General features: G+C 47.3%; 1 protein-coding gene and 2 long non-coding RNA genes across 4 annotated transcripts in view; 1 reads left to right on the forward strand and 2 right to left on the reverse strand.

The window, feature by feature from the left end:
• Positions 1 to 2,294: 2,294 nt before the first annotated feature.
• Positions 2,295 to 16,096, reverse strand: LOC309857399. 2 transcript variants are annotated; one of them, XR_014307684.1, is made up of 3 exons: positions 15,277 to 16,096; positions 9,669 to 9,903; positions 2,295 to 3,912 (listed from the first exon to the last, which is right to left on the reverse strand). It is a non-coding gene; the product is annotated as an uncharacterized lncRNA (long non-coding RNA). The 2 variants fall into 2 exon arrangements; XR_014307685.1 differs by lacking the exons at positions 9,669 to 9,903; positions 15,277 to 16,096 and adding exons at positions 5,159 to 5,251; positions 7,032 to 8,290.
• Positions 16,097 to 16,537: 441 nt separating this feature from the next.
• On the forward strand, positions 16,538 to 19,701 carry LOC309857400. The gene is made up of 2 exons (XR_014307686.1): positions 16,538 to 16,876; positions 17,038 to 19,701. It is a non-coding gene; the product is annotated as an uncharacterized lncRNA (long non-coding RNA).
• Positions 18,459 to 24,681, reverse strand: part of HAPSTR1 (HUWE1 associated protein modifying stress responses) — a 28,976-nt gene continuing 22,753 nt past the window's right edge. The window contains exon 4 of the mRNA XM_082750112.1: positions 18,459 to 21,604. Coding sequence (XP_082606238.1) covers positions 21,360 to 21,604 — 245 coding nt within the window. The 3' untranslated portion in view covers positions 18,459 to 21,359. The remainder of the gene's footprint in view (positions 21,605 to 24,681) is intronic.

A 24,681-nucleotide genomic window follows, 5' to 3' on the forward strand; every position in this document is an offset into this window, starting at 1 on the left:
TTTTGGCAATATCACTTACACCCTCCCCACTTGCTAAATAATTGCCTCCTGAACTTGTTCAATGTTTACCGCTAGACAGACTTCAGGTATCTAGTAATGGACCCCAGTAAGTATGTATTGAAGGAAGGAATGGTCTTTAAGCCTCACAATGACTCTCTGTGATAGTACTATCATCAAACCCATTTAAAGACAGGGAAACAGATGCACAGAGGTCGTGTGACTTGCCTGAGGTCACTTAGCTACAAGTTCCAGAGCCGGATTCCAGGCAAGACAGGTGTCCCCGAGGTCTTCCTTCTCTACCACATGGCTGTGCAGCCTCCCAGGGAAAGCCTTTCCTGCTCTGAATCCTGAATCCTGCTCTGTCCCTGGATCCAGGGGACCCTGGGCAGGTTCCCTGACTTGGACCTGCTCACCCAGAATGCAGGCCATCTGGACCTGTTCAAACATCCTTCAGGGATTCCTGGACTAAACGTCATGTGCAATTGCTCCCCTCCTGCGTGGATAAATACTGAGCTCAAACTTTTAGGCTGTTGTTAGGCTGTTGGCTTTTAGAGCGATACCATGTGGAATACGGAAAGCTGGGGGTAGCCCTAGCCTGCCACCCGACTGTGGGGTTTCCCTTTGAAGAACGCGGATGTGATGGGCTGAACTGGTTGAAACCAAGGAAGTTATTGAGACCCTCTCAGGACTTTGCAATGTGACCAACAGAGGGAGCTATCTGACCGAGAGAGGGAACCAGGTTGCGCTAAGGCCATGAGAGTGGGCCCTAATCCCGATAAGACTAGAGTCTTTATAAAAAGGAGACACCTGGACATAAAGCCGTGCACAAAGAGAAAATGATGTGAAGGCCCAGAGTGAAGATATGACCTATTACAAGCCAAGGATGCCTGAGGCTGCAGAAGCAAGGAGAAGGGCTGGTACAGATTCTCCCTCACCTGCCTCAGAGCGAACCAGCCCTGCCAGCACCTTGACTTTGACCCTCCAGCCACCGGAACAGTGAGAGTCCATGTCTGTGGTTCAGCCAAACAGTTCATGTTGCTTTCAGTAGCGGCCTTAGCAAGCCACAGCTGTGCAGAACCAAATAAAGGTGGGGTTCTCTGGAAAGTGTAGAAGAGAGATGGTCACCAAAAGCAGTCACTACATACACACTAAAACCCTTTCGAGGCCAACTGCCAACTCAACGCTTGCCCCTTGACGCTGAGGTCCCGTTTCTAGGTGAACTTCAATTCTAGTCTTCAATCCCAATGGGATGTGTCTTGTACTCGGTCTCAGAAATTCTCCTGGCACTCATTCCTTGATTCACGGGGTCTCCCCCAGTCCTCATGGCCTCCCCTAGAGACACACGGCAAAGTGTCTGGTCACACGCACTTTGGGGATTGTGACAGATTTTATTTTTGCCCAAATACTGAGCATGCTTTGGTAACCAAAAAAACTTCATGAATGGGCGCCTGGGTGGCTCAGTGGTTTGAGTCTCTGCCTTCGGCTCAGTTTGTGATCTCAGGGTCCTGGGATCGAGTCCAACATCGGGCTCTCTGCTCGGCGGGGAGCCTGCTTCCTCCTCTCTCTCTCTCTCTCTCTGCCTACTTGTGATCTCCCTCTGTCACATAAATAAATAAAATCTTTAAAAAAATAAAAAGGAAAAAGCAATTGAAACCCTGATATGGATTAGCCTAAAGAAAAATAAACAGGTATAAACCAAGACGAAGAGGAAAGTCTCTCCATTTGGGAGAAAAGAGATGGACCTAGAGGATGTTGTGCTAAGTGAAACAAGTCACATAGAGAAAGACGATTTCACTTGTGTGCAGAATCTGAGACACAAAAGGAACAAATAAGGCAAGACAGGGACTGATCCACAGCTATACGGAAACTACCCGTAACCATATGCAGGAGGCAGCTAGGAGGGGGGCAAAATGTGTGAAGGGATTGAGGTACAAACGTCCAGTTACAAAGTAAGTCTTGGGGGTGTATAGTATAGACAGGGGACAGCCAATAATATTGTAGCAATTTCATGCAGCGACAGATGGTAGCTCCACTTCTGGTGGAGATATTTCCTGACATGTACAAATCAAGTCGCTGTAATGGATGCTGCAAACAACTGGGATATGGGAAGACAATTATACTTCCACTAGAAAAAAAAAGGAGAACAAGAAGAGAGAAGTAATTTAGGGGCACCTGGATGACTCAATCGGTGGAAGGTGTGACTCTTGATCTCAGGGTTGTGAGTTCAAGCCCCACATGGGCTGTAGAGATCACTTAAATAAGTAAGAATGCTTTTAAAAAAGAGAGTAACAATCTTTTTTTTTTTTTTTTTAAGATTTTATTTATTTGACAGAGAGTGAGAGACAACACAAGCAGGCAGAGCAGAAGGCAGAAGGAGAGGGAGAAGCAGGCTCCCCACTGATCCTGATGTGGGGCTCAATGTCAGGACCCCGGGATCATGACCTGAGCAGAAGGCAGACGCCTTAGATGACTAAGACATCCATCTTGATCTTTCTCTCCTCTTTCCTTTCATCCATTGATAATAAACCTTGTGACAAATTTCCTCCTTCAATTTGACTGTCCTTGTTTTACCCCTGGAGTTCCTTAGGAATTGAGGTTTGGGTCCAGAAGACTGGCAGCGTTTTACCAAAGCAGAGAACCTGAGAGTTAAAAAGCACCTTAGAACAACATTAATTAGACAACAGACATTAATTAGACAACAGTAGAATTAAATAGTTGATAAATGAACCACCCACAGGTGACCAGGCACAAAGTGGAAAGGGGCCACGGACTCCTAGAAAACATTCCCACTTGTATTTTAAAACAGAGAAAGCCACGAAGAATGGAACTAAATTGTTTTGAAAGGCTGTGTTTCAAATATGGAACAATTGAGCTATGTGTTTGTAAACACAGCTATTTAAAAGAATGTCTGACTTATCTCCCAATTAAAATACTATGCAAATTTGTAAGGCAGGGTTTTGTCAGCTACAACTAGTAAACACAACAGCTCAAGTGAAATCATTTCTAGTGCAATTAGCTGTTTATGAAGATGCTGTTTTCTTTTTTTGCAATTGTTTGGAACCAAAAAGAAGTTAACAGCACAATCTCGATTGTTTTTTTTTTTTCTTTGCAGAAGCACTCCTCCCTGGAGCTCTCACTGGAGAGGAGGGATAGTTATTCTACCTGAACACTACAGAAGGTACTAATAAGGAGTTTACACTTCCTGAGTGTTTACACTTTGCCAGGTATTGTGATAGGCAAGTTGTATACAATAGCTCATTGAATCTCCCCCAAGAAATCTATGACGTCATGCATTTATTAAGACTAAATTCATTTTACAAGTTAAAGAAGCTTAAAAGGACAGTGGCTTAGTGTCACTTCTGTGACATAAAAATCTGAGATGAAATGGTCCAGGGCTGGTGTGGCAGCTCCATGGTGTCAGGGAAATGACTTTCTTCTGTCTTGGGGGTCTTCTAGGCATGTCTTCCATTCTCCATTCCTAAAAGGACCTCATGTTCCAGAGGGCTGCTCCAGCTCCACTCATTACGCCTATAATCCAACTCAGGGAAAGGAGGAAAGAAGAGAAAGACAACACCCCACCCTCCACGCAAAAGTTTTCATTCCGTTTTTACCGATGCCCCATTGGCCAGAACTTGGTCACATGGTTACACAGCTCTATGACTGTAGCTGCAAAGCAGGCTGCGAAGTATAGTCATTATTTGGTACAGCCATATGCCCCCAGCTAAAAATCAAAGGAGAAAGGATCTTGGGACATAACGAGCAGTTTTTGCTGTAGGAAAGATACTGTTGTTCATTCTCTTGTACAGATGAGAAAACTTAGAAGTTAGTAACCTGACCAAAGTCATAGTCAATTCTCTTGATTGTGACACTCTCTTGATTGAGTCTTGTTCTGTGATTCTTTTTCTCATGCACCTGGTATTGGTAAGATATTGGTAATCAACTCCTCTATGTTGCTTGGAAGAGAGAAATTATACAAGAACAATGCATTTAGAATTATACTCTTTTACATTCACATCACTGCTTCTTTTATCAAATAGAAATTTTAAAGTGCAGTATCTCTGTGACAGAGAAGAGTGTGCAGACTAGCAAAAAATAGGCTTTCCTCCTTCTCCAGGGGCTGTGGGTGAATGAGCCAGCCCCACTCACATCCCAGGTTGCTGCTGGCAGACCTGGATCCCACCATCCAGGGCTCACTGTGACCGTGGCTGCAGCACTGGACACCCAATTTTTTTGTAATCACAGACTTATATGTAAAACTACAGAACTCCCAGAACATAACATAGGGGAACCCAGATAGAAGACTGGGTATGGTGATAACTTTTATTTAATTTTTAAATATTTTACTTATTTGAGAGAGAGAGAGAACACAAGCTAGGGAAGCAGCAGGCAGAGGGAGAAGCAGACTTCCCAATGAGCAAGGAGCCCAATGCGGGACTTAAGCCAAAGGCAGAGGCTTAACCAACTGAGCCACCCTGGCGTCATTTTTATTTATTATTTTATTATATATTTTACTTTATTTATTTATAGTAATGATTTTCAGATACAACACCAAAGGCACAATTCATGGAAGAAATAATTGATGAATTGGTCTTCATTAAAATTAAAAACACCTGGCCTCCAGGGACCCCACGGGGTGACTCAGCTGGTTGAACAACCAACTCTTGATTTTGGCTCAGGTCATGATCTCAAGCCCCATGTGGGGCTCCACACTCAATGCAGAGTCTTCCCTGTCTCTCTCCCTCTGTCACTCTCTCTGCTCGCTCTCCAATAAACAAACAAAACAAACAAAAACTTCTGCCCTATAAAAGATAAACAACATCAAGAAAATTAGAAGACAAGCCACGGACCAAGAGAAAAATACTTGCAAAGGACACATCTGAGGGGCGCCTCGGTGGCTCAGTGCATTGAGGCTTCTGCCTTCGGCTCAGGTCGTAATCCCAGGGTCCTGGGATCGAGCCCCGAATCGGGCTCTCTGCTCAGCAGGGAGCCTGCTTCCTGCTCTCTCTCTCTCTCTCTCTGCCTGCCTCTCTGCTTACTTATGATCTCTGTCACTAAAATAAATAAAAAATTTTTAAAATCTTAAAAAAAAAAAAAAAAAAAAGGACACATCTGATAAAGGACTGCTACCCAAAATACACCAAGAGCTCTTAAAATTCACCTGGCTGGCTCAGTTGGCGGAGCCTGCGACTCTGATCTCAGGGCTGTGAGTTCCAGTCCTATGTTGGGTGTGGAGATTACTTAAAAATGAAATCTTTAAAAAAAAACAAACAAACAAAAACAACAATAAGGAAATAACCTGATTTTAAAAAGGGGGCAGCAGAGCTTAACAGACACCTCTCCAAAGAAGATACACAGATGGCAAATGAGCTTGTGAAAAAATCCTCATCAAATGCAAATTTTAACGATAGGGAGAGGTTGTCACATACCTGTGCGAATGGCCAAAATCCGAACCTTGAAAACATCAAATACGGGTGAGGATGCAGAGCAACAGGTACCGTTATTCATTTATGGGAACAAAAAATGGAACAGCCACTTTGGAGGAGACTCTAGTGGTTTCTTACAACACCCAACAGACGCCCACTGTTATGATCCAGCAACTGCTGCCCGCCCACCCCTCCCCGCTGTATTTACCCAAAGGAGTTGAACGCTTATGTCCACACAAAATCCTGTATGTGAATGTTTACAGCAGCTTTGTTCATTAACTGTGATACATCCAGGCAATGGAACACTATTCATCACGAAGGAGAAATTAGCTTTCAGGCACGGAGAGACAGGGAGGAAAGTTCAATGCACCATTACTAAGTGAGAGAAGCCAGTCTGAAAAGGCTATACACTGTCTCCAACTATACGACATTCTGGAAAAGATAAAGTATAGAGACAGTGGGGTGCCTGGGCGGCTCAGTCGGTTAAGTGTCTGCCTTCAGGTCATGATTCCAGGGACCTGGGATCGAGCCCCGCGTCGGGATCCCTGCTCAGCGGGGACTCTGCTTCTCCCTCTCCCCCTCTGCTGCTCCCCCTGCTGGTGCGCTTGCTCTCTCTCTCTCTCTCACAGTAAATAAACAAACAAAATCCTTAAAAAAAAAAAAGTATGGGACAGTAAAAAGATGAGTGTGGTTGCCAGAGGTTGATGAGCAGATGAAGCACCGGGAATTTTTAGGGCAGTGAACCCAGTCTCTATGATACCATAATGATGGATACACGTCATTGTATGGGTCCTACCTAACCCACGGAACGCACACTACCAAGATGAACTCATACGGAAACAACAAACAATGATGTAGTCCATGTGGGTTCATCGACTGTAAACATATATGTCCCACTCTGGTGGGGGTGTTGACAGTGGGAGGGACTGTGCATGGGGGGTGAGGTGGGGGTGTGCGAGAAATCTCTATACCTCCTCTCAATTGTGCTGTGAACCTAAAACCACCCTAAAAAAAAAAAAAAAAAAAAAAAAAATTTCTCAGAGCAGGCGCCTGGCTGGCTCAGTCAGAAGAGCATGCGACTCTTGTTCTTGGGGTCAGGAGTTCAAGCCCTACATTGCAGGGGGAGAGATTACTATAAAACCAAAAAAAAATTTTGTAACTAAAAAAGAAATCTTAAAATACAGTCAAGAAGAGGGTCTTGGGACACCTGGGCCCAGTGTCCGGAGTGAAGGGCTTTAAGGGACAGCTGCCCTGTGGGCCAGGAGCCTCTAGGTGGCAGTGCCCAGCCAGAAACAGGGCCAGCAGAAGCCCCAGGGAGCCGAGGAACAGGAAGAGAAAAGCCAGGGACGCTGCCCCCACAGCCCTCCCCACCTGGCTCACATACCAGATGAACGTCAACAGAGCACAGAATATATCAACAAACAACTGAATGGTCCTTTGAGAGTCTGCAATCCTTGATAACGACAGTAGCTAACATTTATTGAAAACTCGCTGCCTGGCACCATTCTGGTCAAATGAAGATCTTGCCGTGTGTGTTTGTCATGTGAACAACATTCTCCCATTTCTTAAGATATCTGTCAACAGTGTGCTTTACCAAGGCTTACCCACCTAGTGAAATTGGCATGTTTGATCAGTCTCCTAGCATTGGGTTTACGCTGTCTTGTTACTCCAAGTACTACACTTTGTATTGTTGCTAAAGGACTGCCTTCCACAACTCTTGATTATCGCCCCACTGGGATTAATGCTTCGAAACTGGAATTAGAGGGTAGGAAACAATGACTGTCTTTAGAGATCTTCCTGTATGTGGCCAACTGAATTTTCAACGTGTGGCAGGCAGGCTGTCCTGTTAGGAGTAGCGTGTGCTGCAGGTACATCATCTCAGGCTTCCTGGTGCTGAGTAGTAGCAACGGAGCTTCTCAGAAACTTATTCTAACCACAGTCTTGGGGCGCCTGGGTGGCTCAGTCGGTTAAGCATCTGCCTTCAGCTCAGGTCATGATCCCAGGGTCCTGGGAGGGAGTCCTGCATCAGGCTCCCTGCTCAGAGGGAAGGCTGCTTCTCCCTCTGCCTCCCGCTTTGCCTACTTGTGCTCTCTCTGCCAAATAGATAGATATCTTCCAAAAAACAAAAACAAAAACAAAAAAACCCCACAGAATCTCCTTTTCAAATCTGAAATTCACAAAGTAAGGCTGAACTTGGGATTCAGATGTTGATTGCTCATTTGTATTTCTGCTTCTGGAAACTCCGTGTTCGCATTTTTTGTTCATTTTTCCTTTTAGGTGTTTTTCTCTCTTACTCAGGTATGTGCGTGTGCACATGTGTATGTCGACAGAGATATATACATACATTAGATTTGTCATAACTGTCATGGTCTCTTTTTCAAGTTTGTTTATATCGGTCGTTTTTACACTTATAATCGATTACTCTTATAATCAAGATTTTACTTTTAACTGTTTTCTTTAAAGATTTTATTTATTTGAGAGAGAGCGTGAGCAGGGAGGGGGTGAACGGAGGGACAAACAGACTTCCAGCTGGGCAGGAAGCCTGATGTGGGGCTGGATCCCAGGACCCTGAGATTATGACCTGAGCTGAAGTCGGATGCTTAACCAAACTACCCAGGCACCCTCAAGTTGTTTGTTTAAAAATACTGTCACACACACACACAAAAATGTCCCAATACCTTTACACTTACAAAGCTAAATATTCACATATATGTTCCCTCAGCTTTTAATTGCTTAAATATTCATTTGACAGAGAGAGACAGAGAAAGAGGGAACACACGCAGGGGAAGTGGGAGTGGGAGCAGCAGGCTCCCTGCTGAGCATGTCTTAACATTTAGCTCGTTATAATCTGTCCATATATCTGGGAGCGTGAAGTGATACTCTAACAAAAACCTTCCCTCCAAACAGTCAATGTTCCTGATGTCATCTGTTGACTGATCCATCCCCTCATTTTGTGCTATTTCCTGCTGGACTATCAAGTTCTTCTATAAACAAGAGTATTTTCTGGAGCGTTCTATCCTGTCTTACTACCGGAGCTACTATCTTCTACTTATTACTACTTTTTTGTTTTAATTTTTTATTTCAAAATTTCTTTAGCTATTCTCAACTGTAAATTCTTTTGACTGAACTTAAATACTTCTGACCCATTTCCAAAAATCCTTTGGGGCTTTTATTAGAGCTATAAACCACAACTGTAAGTTAATTTGAAAAGAATCAGCCCTCCAGGGTGGAGAGGGGGGAAATGGGTACTTTTAGACAAAGCCAGAGGTAGTAAAAACTGGCCTTCTGGGAAGATAACCGTAGAGTCTCCCTCATAAACTTTCATTTTATTCTTAACTTTTTACTTATTTAAATAATCCCTACACCCCACATGGGGTTCATACTCACAACCCAAGACCAAGAGTCTCACGTTCCTCCGACAGAGACAGCCAGGCACCCTGGGAGTAGAAACTTTTAGATGTTATCAATGCTTTTGACCCAGAATGTCCACTTCTTGATATCTAGAAATCTCCCACATGAGCACAAAAGATGTGCACTGCAGGGGCGCCTGGGTGGCTCAATGGGTTAAGCCTCTGCCTTTGGCTCAGGTCATGATCTCAGGGCCCTGGGATCAAACCCTGAATCGAATCGGGCTCTCTGCTCAGCGGGGAGCCTGCTCCCCCCCCACCCCACTTGCCTCTCTTGCCTATTTGTGATCTCTGTCAAATAAATAAAATCTTTAAAAAATAAAAAGTAAAAGTGCACTGCAACACATTTTGCAACAGACTCCAAACAAAATAAAGTAAGTGACATCGCAGAGACTGATAGGAAGGTATGGCAGAGCCACGTGCACCGAGGAGGGAGGGGGTCCTCGATTTAATGTGACGAGGAGCAGACAGCTAGACAAATGCCTACACCACGAGCCCATCTACTGTTTTACATCACAGGACGTGCCCTGGGAGAGGAGAGTAGCCAAGTGCTTCCTGTAAAGGATAGGACAGTCCGTATTTTTGGCTCTATGACCTGTAAGGTGTCTGTCGCAACTCTTCAGCTCTTGCCGTTGAGGCGCCAAAACAGCCCAGGACAATAATGTGAACAGACAAGTCTAAATGGAGCTTAGGGAGAAAACCAGCCAGTGGGATGGATTTGGCCCTCGGCCTGTAGTTTTTTGGACTCCGGGCCCAGAAAGAAAACTGACTACCAATGTCAAGGTCTGTACGAACTATATGGCAAGCACTCTAGCCTAAGAAGTTTACAAATACTCACTCGTTAAACTCATGTAAGCCTTCTAAGAACGTGGAAGAGAGACTATCCTTCCGCACATCTTACAGAGGAAGAGACTGAGAGGCTCTGTTCAAGGTCACACAGCTCGTTAGCAGAACCGGGATTCAAACCCAGGTGGTCTCCACGCAGAGACTGTCCATCAGTGTTACTCAGTTTAGTCCTTCGGTGGTGTCCTGTTTCTCTGAATAGTGTGCTTCTAGGATCCTGAACCAGCCACCTCGATAAAGAATTTCATTCTTATAATACGAAAAAGCATGACTGCTTGGGAAAAGACGCGGTTTATCTCTCTTGATGTTGAGACCACAAAACACCACCATTTGACCAGAGTCGTCAAAAAAAAAAAAAAGTTAGACACACAAAATGATGTCAGCGTCATGCTGCCCGCTGTACCCCCAATTTCCAGGGAAAAGAAGGATCGTGCCTGTTTCAGGTACGGAAAGTCACACAGGAGAAGAGTTCAGACTTTTTAGAGAAACGCAACCCTGTGTCTGAGTCACAGCTGGGCATCTCCCAGACAAGTCACTCAATCTCTCTGAGCCCTAGCTTCTCCACTGGCAAAAGAGGCGGGGACACACATGCCTCAGGGGTTGTGCTATAACCTTACAAGAGACCGTTGAGAAATGGGGCTAGGAGGATGCCTGGCCCCTTTCCTGCTGCCCACTACATAATTTCCTGTAGAATTGTCAGGTCCATTCCTGTCTGTCTGGTCCCCAGTTAGCTGCACACTGAGAAGCCAGAGCCTGCTTTGTCCACAGCCACAGACATCTTCTACCAAAGGCTAGCAGAACTACAGCCACAACAAGAACCAAGGATGGCCAGGCCAAGGGCACTGCCAGCACCCCATGTGGTACAGCTTAGGAGTGGGAGGGAGGTGGAGGTTGGGGGAGCAGAGTCTGAGCCCTGAGGACAAGTATTTGCAAGTTACAGCCCACTGATGGCCGAGTGTCCCAGATCCCAAAGCCAGAACCGGGGAGAGGGTCCATTTTACAAATGGTCAAGGTGAGGCCCAGAGAACTGGACAGGGGCTTCTGAAGGAGCCTAGGAAAGCACCCACCCAGGCATTCTCCTGAGGTCCCGACCCAAGTTAGGCCAAGGTCAGCCCCACCCCCAGGTGCTCTGTTGGACCAAACACATGAATTTGAGCACAGGCACTGAAGGGGACATGCGCCCTGCAACCCACTGTTGTCTCTGGGCTGCCGGCCCCACTCACTTATCTGTCCCCATCCGCGTCTGTGTGTGCCGTCCCCGGCAAACAGGATCTCATGGGATTTTCGCCATCAGTCTGGGATATGGTTGATAGGACGTGCAACAAAGGACAAGACAGTAAGGTGTTGGCAGTGTGGGTCCTTCCAAACTGGCGCAACAACTGGATTGGGCACGGCACAAATAGGGTGGGGAGGTTCCTTAGGGGAAAAGGTGGCGGCTGTGGGATCTGGCAGCAGACCCCCTGGGTTCACATCCTAACTTCGTCAACGTGCCACCCCCCTTACCGGGGGACCACCCCTACCCCCACAAGCCCTGGGCTGGGACAGCTGTCCCTTTAAGGCTCTGGTGGGCGGGCCCAGCCGTTCCCATGGAGCTCTCTGAGCTCTTTCCCAGCTTCCAAATTCCTGGCCCAAACAGGAAGTGAGTCACAGCAGGAGAATGCAGGGCTCCTGGCCTTAGGGAGACATTCAAGGGCAACCACAGGTTCCCCAGTGGGGGTCGGGCCTTCGTGGGGTGCTTGGCTCCCAGGGAAGTGGGACAAGATTTCGGCATCTGTTTGCATCGCTGGCTGGCGCACAAGTGACAAAAGGTCTCTGAGGTCACCCGAGTTGACTGGGGTTAGGCAGGAGGTCCCACAGCCGTCTCGTTTTTGGTCACTAGCCAGAACCCCAACACCAGGGTTTGCGGAACCCATACCAAGAGCACGCGACAGGATTTATAGATTCTCACAACACTGCAAGGCGGTCACCTTTGTCATCCCTACTTTCCAGGAGAGCAAACTCAGGCTCAGGTTAAGGAACCTGCCCTGAGTCCTACCACCCCACACTCCCTAGTCCTTATGAATTTGAACCCAGTGCCTCCTAGAGGACGGGGCGGGGGGCAGGGGGTACAGATCTGGATTAGGATCCTGGTTTGGCCACTCCCTGACCCATTCGGAAGAGAGGCCCTCGTCCTTCCAACCACTACAAACTGTCTGCTCCTGTGAGGGGCAGGGGGACAGGCTCAAGTGAACGTACACAGCCTCCAGGGAAGGCAGGGAGACGCCAAACAAAAGCAGACATGACGAGAAACAAGGAGCAGAGAGAACAGTGCAGGAGTGGAGGGTCAGAAGGGCTCTCCCAGGAGGGGACACAGAAGATAAACAGAAAAGAAGGGGACAGACAGGGGCGCCTGGGTGGCTCAGTGGGTTAAAGCCTCTGCCTTCGGCTCAGGTCATGATCTCGGGGTCCTGGGATCGAGCCCTTCATCAGGCTCTCCACTCAGCGGGGAGCCTGCTTCTCCCTCTACCTCTGCCTGCCTCTCTGCCTGCTTGTGATCTCTTGTCTGTCAAATAAATAAAATCTTAAAAAAAGAAGAGGACAGAAATAAATAAAATCTTAAAAAAAGAAGAGGACAGACAGCCTTTTCAAAAAGTGGGCAGAAGGGCAGCTTGGGGGCTGACGTAAATCAGAGAACTGCATCTGATAGAGCCCCTGAATCGAGTAAATTTTAAAAGGAGGGAGAGGCCTCTACAGGAGAAGGTTCCAGTGGGGTGGACACTGGGCCCTGCCAGGTCACGCCCAGGACGGGAAATCCTTGCTGCTGGTACCCACTGAGAAAGAACACCAGCAGGAATGCCAGGGCCTGTGGCCCAAGCTTGGTCCCTCCTCCCTGGCCTCAGAAGTGGCCAGTCAGCACCCTGGAAACAACTGACCGCCTCCCCGTCCCCCCCCCCCCCGTCCCTTTGGGGCCTCCCAGCCTGCCGGGCTGGGAGCCGTGCAGGACTGCAGTCACTGGTCTGGTGACCCTGCAGGCCAGTTACCCATGTCGGGAACATCTGTCGACGCTCTGGCTTCCACCGCTGGAGTGAAACCCACGTGGTGCACGGAGGGAGGCAACCCTGCCTGGGAGCTAACTTATCGTGGGATTTCTTTGGGTTGTCAGGTCCCAGGCAGCTCCTCAGGAGCCCACCTGCTCCTGTGTTGAGGTCGAGGTCAAGGCCATGCGCCACTGGGAAGAGACAGTTCCTGCCCTTGGGAGGTGGGTCCGGACCGAACCCGGGAGTGTCACCTAAACCGTTCCTTATGACACTCGCTGCACCTAACCTGTCCGCTGACCTCTGCGCACCCCACTTCTCCCCCAGAGTGCTCTCCCCTCGCTGGGGACAGCTTCCAGCCCACCACTTGCCGGTCTTGAGAGATCACTTCACCTCCCCCATGGAGGAACGGAGAGCACACTCATGGCCACAGTGCTGGGGACCCTCCCATTTTAGGCATTACCTCACTTCATCCTCACAACCCTCTTTATAGATGGGGGAACTGAGGCGGGGGGGGCTCACGAACTAGCCAAGATGGGTGACACAGGAAGCACGAGGCTCCAGGCCTCGCACGGGTCAGCGGCCACAAAGCCAGTCACCGAAGCCTCAGCTCTTGATCTGGGAAATGGGAGAAGGGTGATGTTCCACGAGCAACAGTCAGGGCACAACGTCAGGGCACACCTGCCCAGGCGGGAAAGAGGTACCGAGTGCGGTCTGGGGCGTCTTGAGACCCCTTCCGTATACTGTTTTTCAGGTATACAGACACACAGGCACACACAGAGCCATGTTTTATAAAAGACACCCAGTACCTCGAGACAAGGCAAGGAGACTTGGGGTGTGGTGGGCGCATCCCACCCGGTGATCCTGGGGCAGGGACTGGTCCCTGGGTTCCAGGATGAAATGGTGCAACAGCCCAGCTCCCCGCTCTACTGCAGGCCACACGCGGGCACCCAGGAAGCCACTCAGGAGAGGAAGACTCCTCACCTGGGACCTTCCTGTGTGATCTTCCCCCGACATGCACTACTATCAATGTCATCTTTAAAATGTAAACAGACGTAACCAGGTGGCAGGACTTAGGATCCATTTTTGTGTTCTTCTCCAGATACCCTGTCCCCACTCCCAACCTTTGCATTGGCGTATGTGGGTGGAGCGCCCAGGAATCTGTATTAAACCCCTCCCGAGGTGACCTATTCCCAAGCAGGTGCAGGAGAGGCGTCCTGGGGGCACACCTGCTGGGCCACTCCTGGTGAGCCATGATTCACCACACCCTGAAGGCTTGTGGGTGCAAACTTCCTCCTGCCAAGCCCAGGAAAGCACCCTGCCCCGGAGGAACCCGCTCAAGTCCAGACTTCCTCCAAGCCTGCGGGACTGAAGGTGGATGGGCAGGCAGCGCCCGAGGGGAGGGCCAGAGTGCTCTGACGGCGCCAGCTGCCCTCAGCCTCCGCGATGGCAGAGTCCAGTGACACTGGCCACCTGCCTAGGAAACAGTCTGGAAAGGGCCAAAGCAACATTCCCTTCTACATTTTCTGCAGGACGCGCCTAGGCGCTTGCATAGGGATCCTCAGCTGAAGGGGCTTAGAAAATGCTGGCGCCTGCGGCCCACCCCAGGGAGAACCATCGAGCTTGCCTGAGCACGGCGGACTCTGACGTGCAGGCAGCCTGAGAACTGTGCCATCTGAGGGGAGAGAGGAAACGGGGGACACAGAGGCTGCAGGCTCATGGAGAACCCCGGGGTGATCCCTCCTAGACTCTGACGAGGGAACAGAGGATGGGGACACTCGGCGGCTAACAGGTGTGTGCTCATCAGCTGTCACGGGAGGCACCGTCCCTCCCACCCCCCATGGTGGGGGCCACCTCCACCTCACAGACCCCCAGGGTCGAGCTCTTTCTTCACCAACCACACCCTGCTTCTCAACACACCGTGAAAGCCCAAGAGGAGAAATGAGGGACTTTTCATGAAAACCTAGGAAATTTCAAGCCACCTTTTACCCACTCGTTCCTTCAAGAACTGTCTGGGTACCCACTCTGTGCCAGCCACGGAGCCCAGGGAGCCTGGGTTTCCGATCTGGTGGTGAAATCGATGCCATAAGACCACAAAGAGCAATCCGTCTCGTGAGCAGCAAGAGACCAGAGTGGCGTGCAGACACAGAGGGAGGAACTGCTCAGCTCTTAGTACACAGTGAGTATGCATTTATCTCCGCACTCGGGTCTCGGTGGCCACAGGTCATTCTTACTGTGGCTCGCAGTCCAGCACATCTGACAAACACTGAGATGGGCAAGAGTCGAGCCTTAATATGCCAGATCCAAGTGTACACAAGCATGAGGCCCTGTGTTCAGGTTCCCCTGAGTTTCCTGGAAGTTACCAATTTCTAGATTCACCTTGAAACCATCCCTGCCACGGTGGTTACAAGACTGGCTTTTGGGGAAGAGCTGGGGGAAGCCAGCAACCTCCTCCCCCGGCACCCAGGGACCACTGGTAGGGGCTCCCCTGTCCCCCGAAGGTATCTCAGCCCTGGCATTAATACCCCCAAGGAGTTATCAACGGTTTAAGACTCTCCTCTCAAATCTCAAAGCTAGCGTGGCACATACCTTGGTGGGTTTCTGGAGGACATCAGGGTGAGGAGTCCACTGGCCCAGGTGGCTGAGAGCAGCCCAGAGAACGGTGGCGGCAGGCTGCCCCGAGGACCGGAGCCTTCTTTCTCCGTCAGCTGCAGGCCTGCTCTCAGCCTGCTAAGCCTGCCCTCTGCGGAAGCTGGATCCAACCTAAGACTCCTTTAAGCTCTCAGAGGCAGGTCTGTACGTGATCGGGAGCCCTAAACACTGCTGGCAGCTCACAGTGGCACAACCCCAACCTAAAACGAAGGAAAGCCACAGCCCTCACCAACAGGTACACTCGTGGTGTGCCAGAGGTCTGCACCAAGAGCCTCTGCAAAGCAAACACCCCCTCAACCTGGGTTCAAAGGGTGTGCTGCGGGCCCCCCTCCCCCCACCTGAGGACTCAGACCCATCGAGGCAAGGCCTCCTGTACTTGCCAGCCCATGACTTCTCCTAGGGTAGGCACTCAAGTCTGTCTGAAAACAGGGTCACGCTCACATGTGGACAACTTCTGCTTTGAAAACTAACCACCTCACAGCACAAAAGCTTCACTGTGTGTTTGTTTAATACCAATCTCTCTGGCTTTAAACTGTGCCGGGACATGGTGCAATCAGTCCATTTCCAACACTGAAGACTCTAAGTTCATCTCCCACAATGACTTATGTCCCCCCGCCAAGCGTATTACCCCACACTAATTTATAAATAACCATCAATCAAGCTGCATATTTTGTAATGGCTGCATACATGAAAGGCAATTATTAGGAGGGTTGCTCTTCAAAACTATTCAGTTTTGGGGTACCTGGGTGGCTCAGTGGGTTAAGCCTCTGCCTTTGGCTCAGGTCATGATCTCAGGGTCCTGGGATCGAGCCCCATTTCAGGCTCTCTGCTCAGCAGGGAGCCTTCTCCCCCCCCCACCCCCGCCTGCCTCTCTGCCTACTTGTGATCTCTCCCTCTCTGTCAAATAAATAAAATCTTTAAAAAAAACCCAAACCATTAAGTTTTACCTTTCGGGAGAACAAATTACACAGGACTTCATATTAATGTCTAACATTTTTTTTTAAAAGATTTTATTTATTTATTTGACTGGCAGAGATCACAAGTAGGCAGAGAGGCAGGCAGAGAGAGAGGAGGAAGCAGGCTCCTGGCTGAGCAGAGAGCCTGATGCGGGGCTCGATCCAGGACCCTGGGATCATGACCTGACCCGAAGGCAGAGGCTTAACCCACTGAGCAACCCAGGTGCCCCTAATGTCTAACATTTAAATTACAAAAATGCATGTATGTTAGTTTTTCTTAATGTACCATTGCAAAAATTATCGGCCACATCCCAGAGCGCTTCAAGGGCTCCCCTGACAGGGAGGCAAACTACAGGTGTAGATGTAAGTGCCCCCAAGGAATTCAGGTCATTGAGATTCACATCTTTTTTTTTTTTTTTAATTTCCAATATACCTACTTCATAGACGATGAAACCGGCCCAAGGAGGCGCACTTACCCAGGTCCTCACACCCAGTTAAGTGGTGGAGTCAGCATTCAAATCCACAGGATTTCGAGCAAAGATTCTTCCTTCAGACAAGGGGGCAAAAAGCAAATGAAAATGGTAAGATCACCCTGCCTGCAATGGTCCAGGTTCCCGACACTGGCTTAGAAGTAGGGAGAACCCTGGGGATGCTTTCATTAACCGGTACTTTGCAGAAGGTCCTTTGGTTGGACCCATTAATAATTTACTTTAATATTTTAAATATGAATTCCTTTGAACAGACCACTTTTACCTTCAGAAATGGAGCCCACAGATATCATGTTCACTACTGCACCACTGCTAATTACGAGAAGCTAAAGGCCCATCCGTACAAGGGAGGGCCATCCGGTCCTAAAGTCATCAGCATATATAACCTGATGCAGGTTATATATGCTGTGGCCAGACTTCGGAGAGTTTTCAGTGTTTCTTCAAGGCATTAATGCCATACAAACGCAACAGAGAGGTCTCGGGAATGCAGAAGAGCATCACTGAGACTTCCAAGTTTTCCCCGAGGACCACCCGATCCGTGTTGCACCCTCCAAACCCACTGGGTGTCCTACCTAGGCTGCCGTCTGCCGAACTTCACAGAGAACGAGCCGGTGTGTGGCAGAAGTTAAACCCTGGATCTCAGCGCGTCACATGCATCAGTGCAAACACAGAGTGAGAGGACGGCCAGCCTCGGGGTGCGGGCCTGCTGCTCGCCCAGATGTCGAACGGCACACCCCATGGGAACACTGCGGTGAGGAGTCTGCGCGCTGGCGGTGGTGGGGTCAGGTCACCTAACACAGTGGTAACAGCTTTCAGGGAGGGGGAGCAGGTCCTGCGGACATCTGACCACAACAACCGCCTTTAACTAAATTAAACGGATGAACCTTCGGTTTCTTGTGGCTTTAGAAATAAACAACGCCTTCTCTGGCAGAATCTCTCAAGTTACCTCCCCAGCCCCATAGAGTCCAGAATGTATCTCTGAAGACGCCCCCACCCTGTAAGCAGACACACGTAGGTAGTGTATCTCAGGAAGCAGCAGGCTCTAACAAGCACTACGAAATCAAAGGCAATGGGTGAGGTCAATATAGTCACCGTGCCCCTCAAAAAATCATGCTGGGGGCGCCTGGATGGCTCAGTTGTTAGGCATCTGCCTTCGGCTCAGGTCATGATCCCAGGGCCCTGGGGTCAAGCCCCACATCGGGCCCTCTGCTGGGCAGGAAGCCTGCTTCTCCCTCTCCCACTCCCCCTGCTTGTGTTCCCTCTCTGGCTATCTCTGTCAAATAAATAAAATCTTATCCAAATAAATCATGCCAAAAATTTAATGATTCACTCATAATACTCTTCCTAAAAGTAACTCTGCAGCCTGTATTCCCAACTAGGTGCCCAGCTCCCTCCACTTCCCAACTGTCGCCTGCTCTCTCAGGCCTTGGCCACCCCCTCAGACTCACACAAGCAGCAGCCAGCCCCACTTTCACGACTGGAGGGAACCTCAACGGCCCAAAGACACAGTTTGGCAAGTTTAATGTGTTCCAATAGCCTGGGGCAGGGGGTGGTGGTGACAAGGGGGGGGCAGGGGATTCAGAGGGCTGGTTCTTTTCTAAGTCTGGACTTGATTACATCAAAAAAGTTAATTCAGATGTGATGACCAAAACAAAACTGCAGACAAGCCCCATAGTTTCTCGGTTTTTTAAAATTATTTATTCATTGAATGATTTTAAGGTGTGTACCACTACTCCAGTTGGGTAAAACCACATTGAAGAATTTGACTATGGGTCTTTAGATTCAGCCAAATGCTTTCCATTAACTTTGCTCTATAAAATACTAAACATTATAATTAAGTTTTTAATGCTTCAGCCATGCTCAGAACACTGCGGTATAAGGATGAGCTCAACCCACTCATGCCAAGTCAGGGTGATGGGGACAGATCTAACGAGCCATGATGTCTAAAAGAATCCGAGAATCTAGCTTAAAAGATAAAGGGAGGTTCTGTTCCCCCCAAAGTAAACTGTTAAGTTTTAAGATTCAGACTATACTGCTTTCAAGAGGGGGGGGGCATGGGGGGGCGGAAATCAATGTTATTTAAAAAAAGTACCACACAATACTCAATCTTCCATGATTTGTTTGCATCTAAAATGGCACAATCAAAGCCTTCAAAAATCTAGCAGTCAGAACTAAGTCTTCCTATGAGAAGAAATCACTTTCCTTTCTACTCCTAGATCTTAGGGTTATCTTGTGCTGAGGGGGGCGCGGGAGAGATCAATGAGACAGAGCAGGCAAACGGGTTCCGGTGAGGTTGACAAACAGCATTTGAGATTAAATGCAGTGGAAAAAAGTAACGAGTGCTAAAGTTTTTAAAAAGTTTAATGGAGCCAATAAGGCATATAAATCGTGTTCTGGCAGACATAAGACCTGCTTTCTCTTACCAAAGAAAATGGCACATGTTTTATCAAAATTTGACAATCAAGAGTAAAGGGTACTGAGATTAAGCGTCAGAGCACCAACTAAAACAAAAACAAAAAATTTTTTAAAAAATTGTTTTTCAACTCGGAGGGAGGAACTAGAACCAAGGCATAAGGGGGAGGTTTTACATCTGTTCCTCAATCTCAAAATCCTTTAAGAAGAGGAGTTCTGGCCACTTGTGGGCAACTCTTCACACCACCAAACGCCAATTCCAGAATCTAAATTGACAACGATAGAAAAACAAAGGTAACTCCAAATGCATTTCTGGGCATATTCCAAAGGGAAGCTTAAAAGTATTCATAATACACAGGCTTGTCTGTTTCACATAAAATGACAGATTGCTGTAATTCTTCCTGCTATTATATTCAAACAAAAACTGATCCACTTTTGCAAAAATTTGGAAACACCGCACTTTCGTTCCTGGTTCTAGTACGGAATTGACTTTTTTTTTTTTTTTTTTTTTTAAATAAGGGCTAAATCTATAGTGAGTACAGAACTCCAGCTCACACATTCCATTCACCTCCCACCCAGTCAATGAAGATTATGGTTAACTCAGTAAAGTTTCTTCACAGAAAGATTATTATTAAATGGCTGAAGGAATTGCAAACTTTAACAAAGTGCTGTGAGTAATTACTGGAAAAAACCCTTACACTGATCTGCAATGGTCTTTTCAGGATAAAAACAGGAAGTTAACTGATACTGGACTACAAGTTTGCAAGGAAACATTTTCACTGTCCTACTTGATATATAATATAATAATATGATAGAATAAATTACAGTACCTGGCAGGCTGACATCAGTTCTTCATCTAAAAAAGACTATCATTCAGTTCAAGATATTAAAAATGAAGAGGAAACAATCAAACATGCTCTAAAACATTGTGGCTACAAGAGGTCTTATAGGGACAGAGGATCTACTCGGAACCTTTATTTAGGTCTACCTAACATCTAGAGAGCCTCCATGCGATTCCATCTCTTCCAGAATGAGATTCCAAACTGCACTTGTTAGGGGAGAGGGACTGGAGACGGCTACTTAAGTTCTGACCACGTTATTAGCAGATAAAAGACCTTTATCTTCCACCATTCCAATGGAAACTGCACACAAAGTAGGGCATTCATGAAAAATGTACTACAGGACATAAGAGACTGGAATACCTACCCTCCCCCACCATCCGTCTCCCTCTCGCTAACACTGAACCCAAAAGGAAGCCCATCCTCCAACTTCATGACCTCTCTACTTCAGGTCCCCCTTGAATGCAGTCTATGTGTTTACATTTACCATAAGGAACAGTACCCTGCATGGGAAGTAGTACTCGTCTTAGAACGGGAGTATTTTAAGCCTACGGGGTCTGTCTGGGGGCAATTTAATAGTATTGCTACTTTTAGAGCGCTAACACACACAAAGTGAATCCGTTAAAGTTCTGTGTATTGATTCAATATTAAGTATTAATTGCATGACCATCATAGCACCTCTTTACATCACACAATCACCAGAATTAGAAACTGCTTGGAAAACGAAAAACAGGGCACAGTCCAATTGTTAGAGGTCGCACGCTGGGACTCGAGAGCCCAGGTGCATGATAGAGTGCTGCATAGAAAAAAAAATTTAAAAAAAAATAATAATAATTTTTAAAAAAATGGAAGCCTGCAGATTTGACAAAGAAGCCAAATCGTGGGTTTGAGATAATTTTAGGAACCTGGCAATACTGTTGAAGCAAAATACTCAACACAGCAGGAAATGGACCAAAGGGGGGGGTGGGGGGGCAGGAGCATTCTATAACCAAATAAACATCTGATATTTCCTTTCCCTTTGAGAATAAATACAGTTAAGGTCACTTTTAGCCTTGGAACGGATATATGTTTGCCTATGATGATCTTGCTAATGACTACACGGTATCTGATGTCCTCTGCTAGGATTATAGTTTTAAGAAAGCCATAGTTACAAGAGGCATCTACTGTAAATACCTAGAACTTCCTTTTATGGCAACCACTATAGAATTCACTTGTCTTAAACAGTGAACAAGGGAAGATGGCCTCATGTTTCCTTTGCAATAATAGTATATGTTGAGGATCAAGTGGCTTTCAAGCAGCATGGTGGGTGTGAAAATGTTTGCAGTTTAGATCATTCTGTTGCGTTTATGGGTTGGTGAGTCTGTAATGACATCGCCACACTGGGCTGAGGTACGCTTTCTAGTTCCACCATTGTCCAAGTGGAGTGCCATTTCTTCTGATATGAAAGTGTTCAAATCGACATCATGGAGTCCATTTCTCCTTCGACTAGCATTCGATCCACTGCTTACATGTGTAGGAGAGCCTGGGGTACTCGAACGCACGCTTATACTAGCCATTGCACCACTAAGACCTAGGAAGAAGAAAAAAGGTTTTAGAGTTGCTCAATTATGGAACCCTCTCGAAAGCAACCCACTTTACGTTCAATGTCTCATAGGGTCAAAGGAGGTTCCCTGTTTTCTTAAGGGGGTCACCAGAGAGCAGTTACGTTTTCTTCTGGAAAAAACAAATCGCTGGGCTCTTGACGTAGGAGAGGTTTTATTGGTAACACTACCAATATTTACAATATTGGTAATTACCAATTACTAGAAGTGTATCAGGTTGCAAGCATCATGCTAGGTGTACATATTTATCACAAAACCCTCCCATCTACTCTACCAATATGTATGTTACTTGTAGCTTATGGCTGAGGTTAGCAGATGCTTGCTTTTAAACAGGACCATTTAGTTATGCAGTCACCATCCCCAACAGATCCTTCCAGTGTATGTGCACACAGGGGAGGCAAGCAATCATCTCCAGGCCTGAGTGGGCTTCTTCCAACTACCCCTCCAGATGAGTTGACTTTATAAATTTATCATCCAAAACAGTGCACTCTTGAACCCAAAAAAGGGGTCATTATTAAAAACTGTGCTGGGACATCGAGTACAAAGTCAGTCTGCCCTTGGACAAATCAAGCTATATCGTCACCCAAGGTCTGGACTGTATTTGGTAGACACTCCTTTGGACAGTCTAACTTATTACCATATATAATCCCTCAGAGAAGGGAACACAAAGATGGCATAAAAAAAAAAATCCTGCTGCTTTCAAGGTTGAATTAAATCCAGAATAGACCTAGCACTCATCGTTGGACACTCATTCCATAGACTCTTGAATAGCTAAGGAGGCAAACATATGTTCTGCTCTGAAATATACAGGATAAACCCGTGACAGGCCCAAGGGAGGCAGGAAACGTTAACCACAGCGTTGAATTTGAAAACTTCAACATCACCAACAGTGGCTGTACCTTATGAACTCCCCTTTGCTATGCCAGCCTCATACGGGGATTTTGTTATTGCTGGACTGAATTTATAGAAAAGGATCTAGCACAATCCATGTTCCCAAAGAACAGAACTTAGATTTTAGAGTAAGCTTACAGGTTGGCTTGGTAGGGGCCCATTTTTCCTAATCTTATATGCCCTGTAAATGTGATTGAAATTTAAACATTAAGTTGAGAAAAAATTCTCTACTTTCTACCACATCAAAACTATTAATAAACTCCCTCCCACACTGTTCTTACGCTGCAGATACTCTGAGCATGCTCAGCCCCGTGGCCTCAACAGTCTCCCTCCATTAGGTTCATCCTACTCTGCAACCCAATTCCCTGCCTGGTACCCAGAAGCCCCCTCACTGTTCTCTCTGTAGAAGATGTGTCTTCCCGCTCCAGTGGTGACCAAAGGATGATCACAAGCCCCTCTGTAGCTCCACACGGTTCCAAGGCTGGTGTCTATTTTAAAAACATTTATATAACAAAGGCACTAATCTTGGAGCACTTCCTGTGTTGGGCACTAGGTACTTTTAAATTTCATCCTCCAAATAATCCTACAACATCTGGATTACCACTTTTACAGATGAGAAACCAAGATTAAAAGGTTAAGCAAGCGACCCAAGGTCACACAGCCAGTGAGCAAGAGCAGGGACTCAAACTCAAGCCCCAGCGAAGATTTCCCCTTCACTGTGACCCTGCCCGTTCTTAAAGTCAACATTTCAGTAGGAAGTGGCCACAGCGTCTAAGGTCTGGCTTGCCTTAGGCTTCACTGAACAGTTAGTTCCTCCCTTCCTGCCCTCTGCGCTCCACCTGGAGAGCGGATGTGCGCTGCCAGAGCAAAGGACCTGCGGTTCCTTCCGAGGGTTGGGCCTGCGCCTCCCTTCCAACATTTGCTCCTGCCCATGAGGCCTCTAGTTCCTTCGGCAGCTCCTCCCAGCGGAGGCTTCTTTCCTGGTTCTCCTACCTCTCTCTCACTGGCTCCTCTTCCCTCCTGTTTGAAACTCTCTGCTCCTTCCTGTTCTCCAGACTGTCGGTTCCTTCCTCAGTGGCCTCTGCAGGCTTCTCTTCTGCCCCTGATAGGCTGAGGTCACCCACAGTGGTGCCCTTGACCCCTCAGCTGACCTAAAGGCATCGTTTTCCACAGAAGCAGGCATTTCTCCTAAGCTCAAGGACACATCCATATTTCTAACTGCCTGCTAGACATCTCCAGTGTTAACACCAAAAGGGTACTACGCTTCCTCCTCAGCCCACACCAGTTTATTAAACATACAGGAAAAGAAGGAAAAGCCACATCCCGGGCTCATCTTAATACAGCGCACTAGGATCCTTTGTCTCTTCCTATCGACAGGGTAATTTCCTATCTAACTAATGCACATGGTGCCTGGCACAAAGCAGTCACTGAATTCTGAAAACAGCAGAGTGCTTCCAAGTCCTGCCCATTTTGAAATCCACTGAAATCCAAAGCTGCTGAGGTTTATTCACCTCTCCAATGCCTGGAAACAAACCCAGGTGGCCCTCTTAACTCTTTGCCATCAAGTTTTAAAAAACTCAAATACTCCCAAATTGCTGGCAATTTTTTCCCAGCTCTCCACCAGTTTGAGGAGAGAGCTGTGCTTTCTTTTTTCTAACCTACCAGCCCGTAACAAACTACTAAAAGGTGTCCATGAACTTAGACAATAATCTTTTCATAGCTGTTTCATAATGCAGGAAGTCCTGAGGTAATTACACTGTAAAATGTGGGTCTTCAGCATGAAACTGGGCTACTTCAATAATTAAAACTGAGGATCCCTTTATCATTTGAAGCCACCAAAAGAAGTCCAACAATCCCCACCCTTCCCGCCCCAGAAACCCTCTTGTTAACATGGTAACATGTTTAACACCTAAGGACAAATACCCAAGGCTCACAGAATACTCCACCAGAAGAGAACAGGCACATCAAGCAAATACTTCTATTTTGTTTCCACTGCTATGCTCCATGAAAAAGAAGAGATATTAAGTTATCAATTTCATCAATTTGAAAATTCCTAGAAAATAGCAATCTTTTCTCTGTTGGGTGTACGACTCAGGGCTTAGTTTGGAAGCTAAAGTCAAGTCACAATGTGCCACATTACCTGCTTCCTATCTAC

Source organism: Mustela nivalis (assembly GCF_964662115.1).
Source record: "Mustela nivalis genome assembly, contig: HAP1_SCAFFOLD_690, whole genome shotgun sequence".
NCBI classification, from domain to species: domain Eukaryota; kingdom Metazoa; phylum Chordata; class Mammalia; order Carnivora; family Mustelidae; genus Mustela; species Mustela nivalis.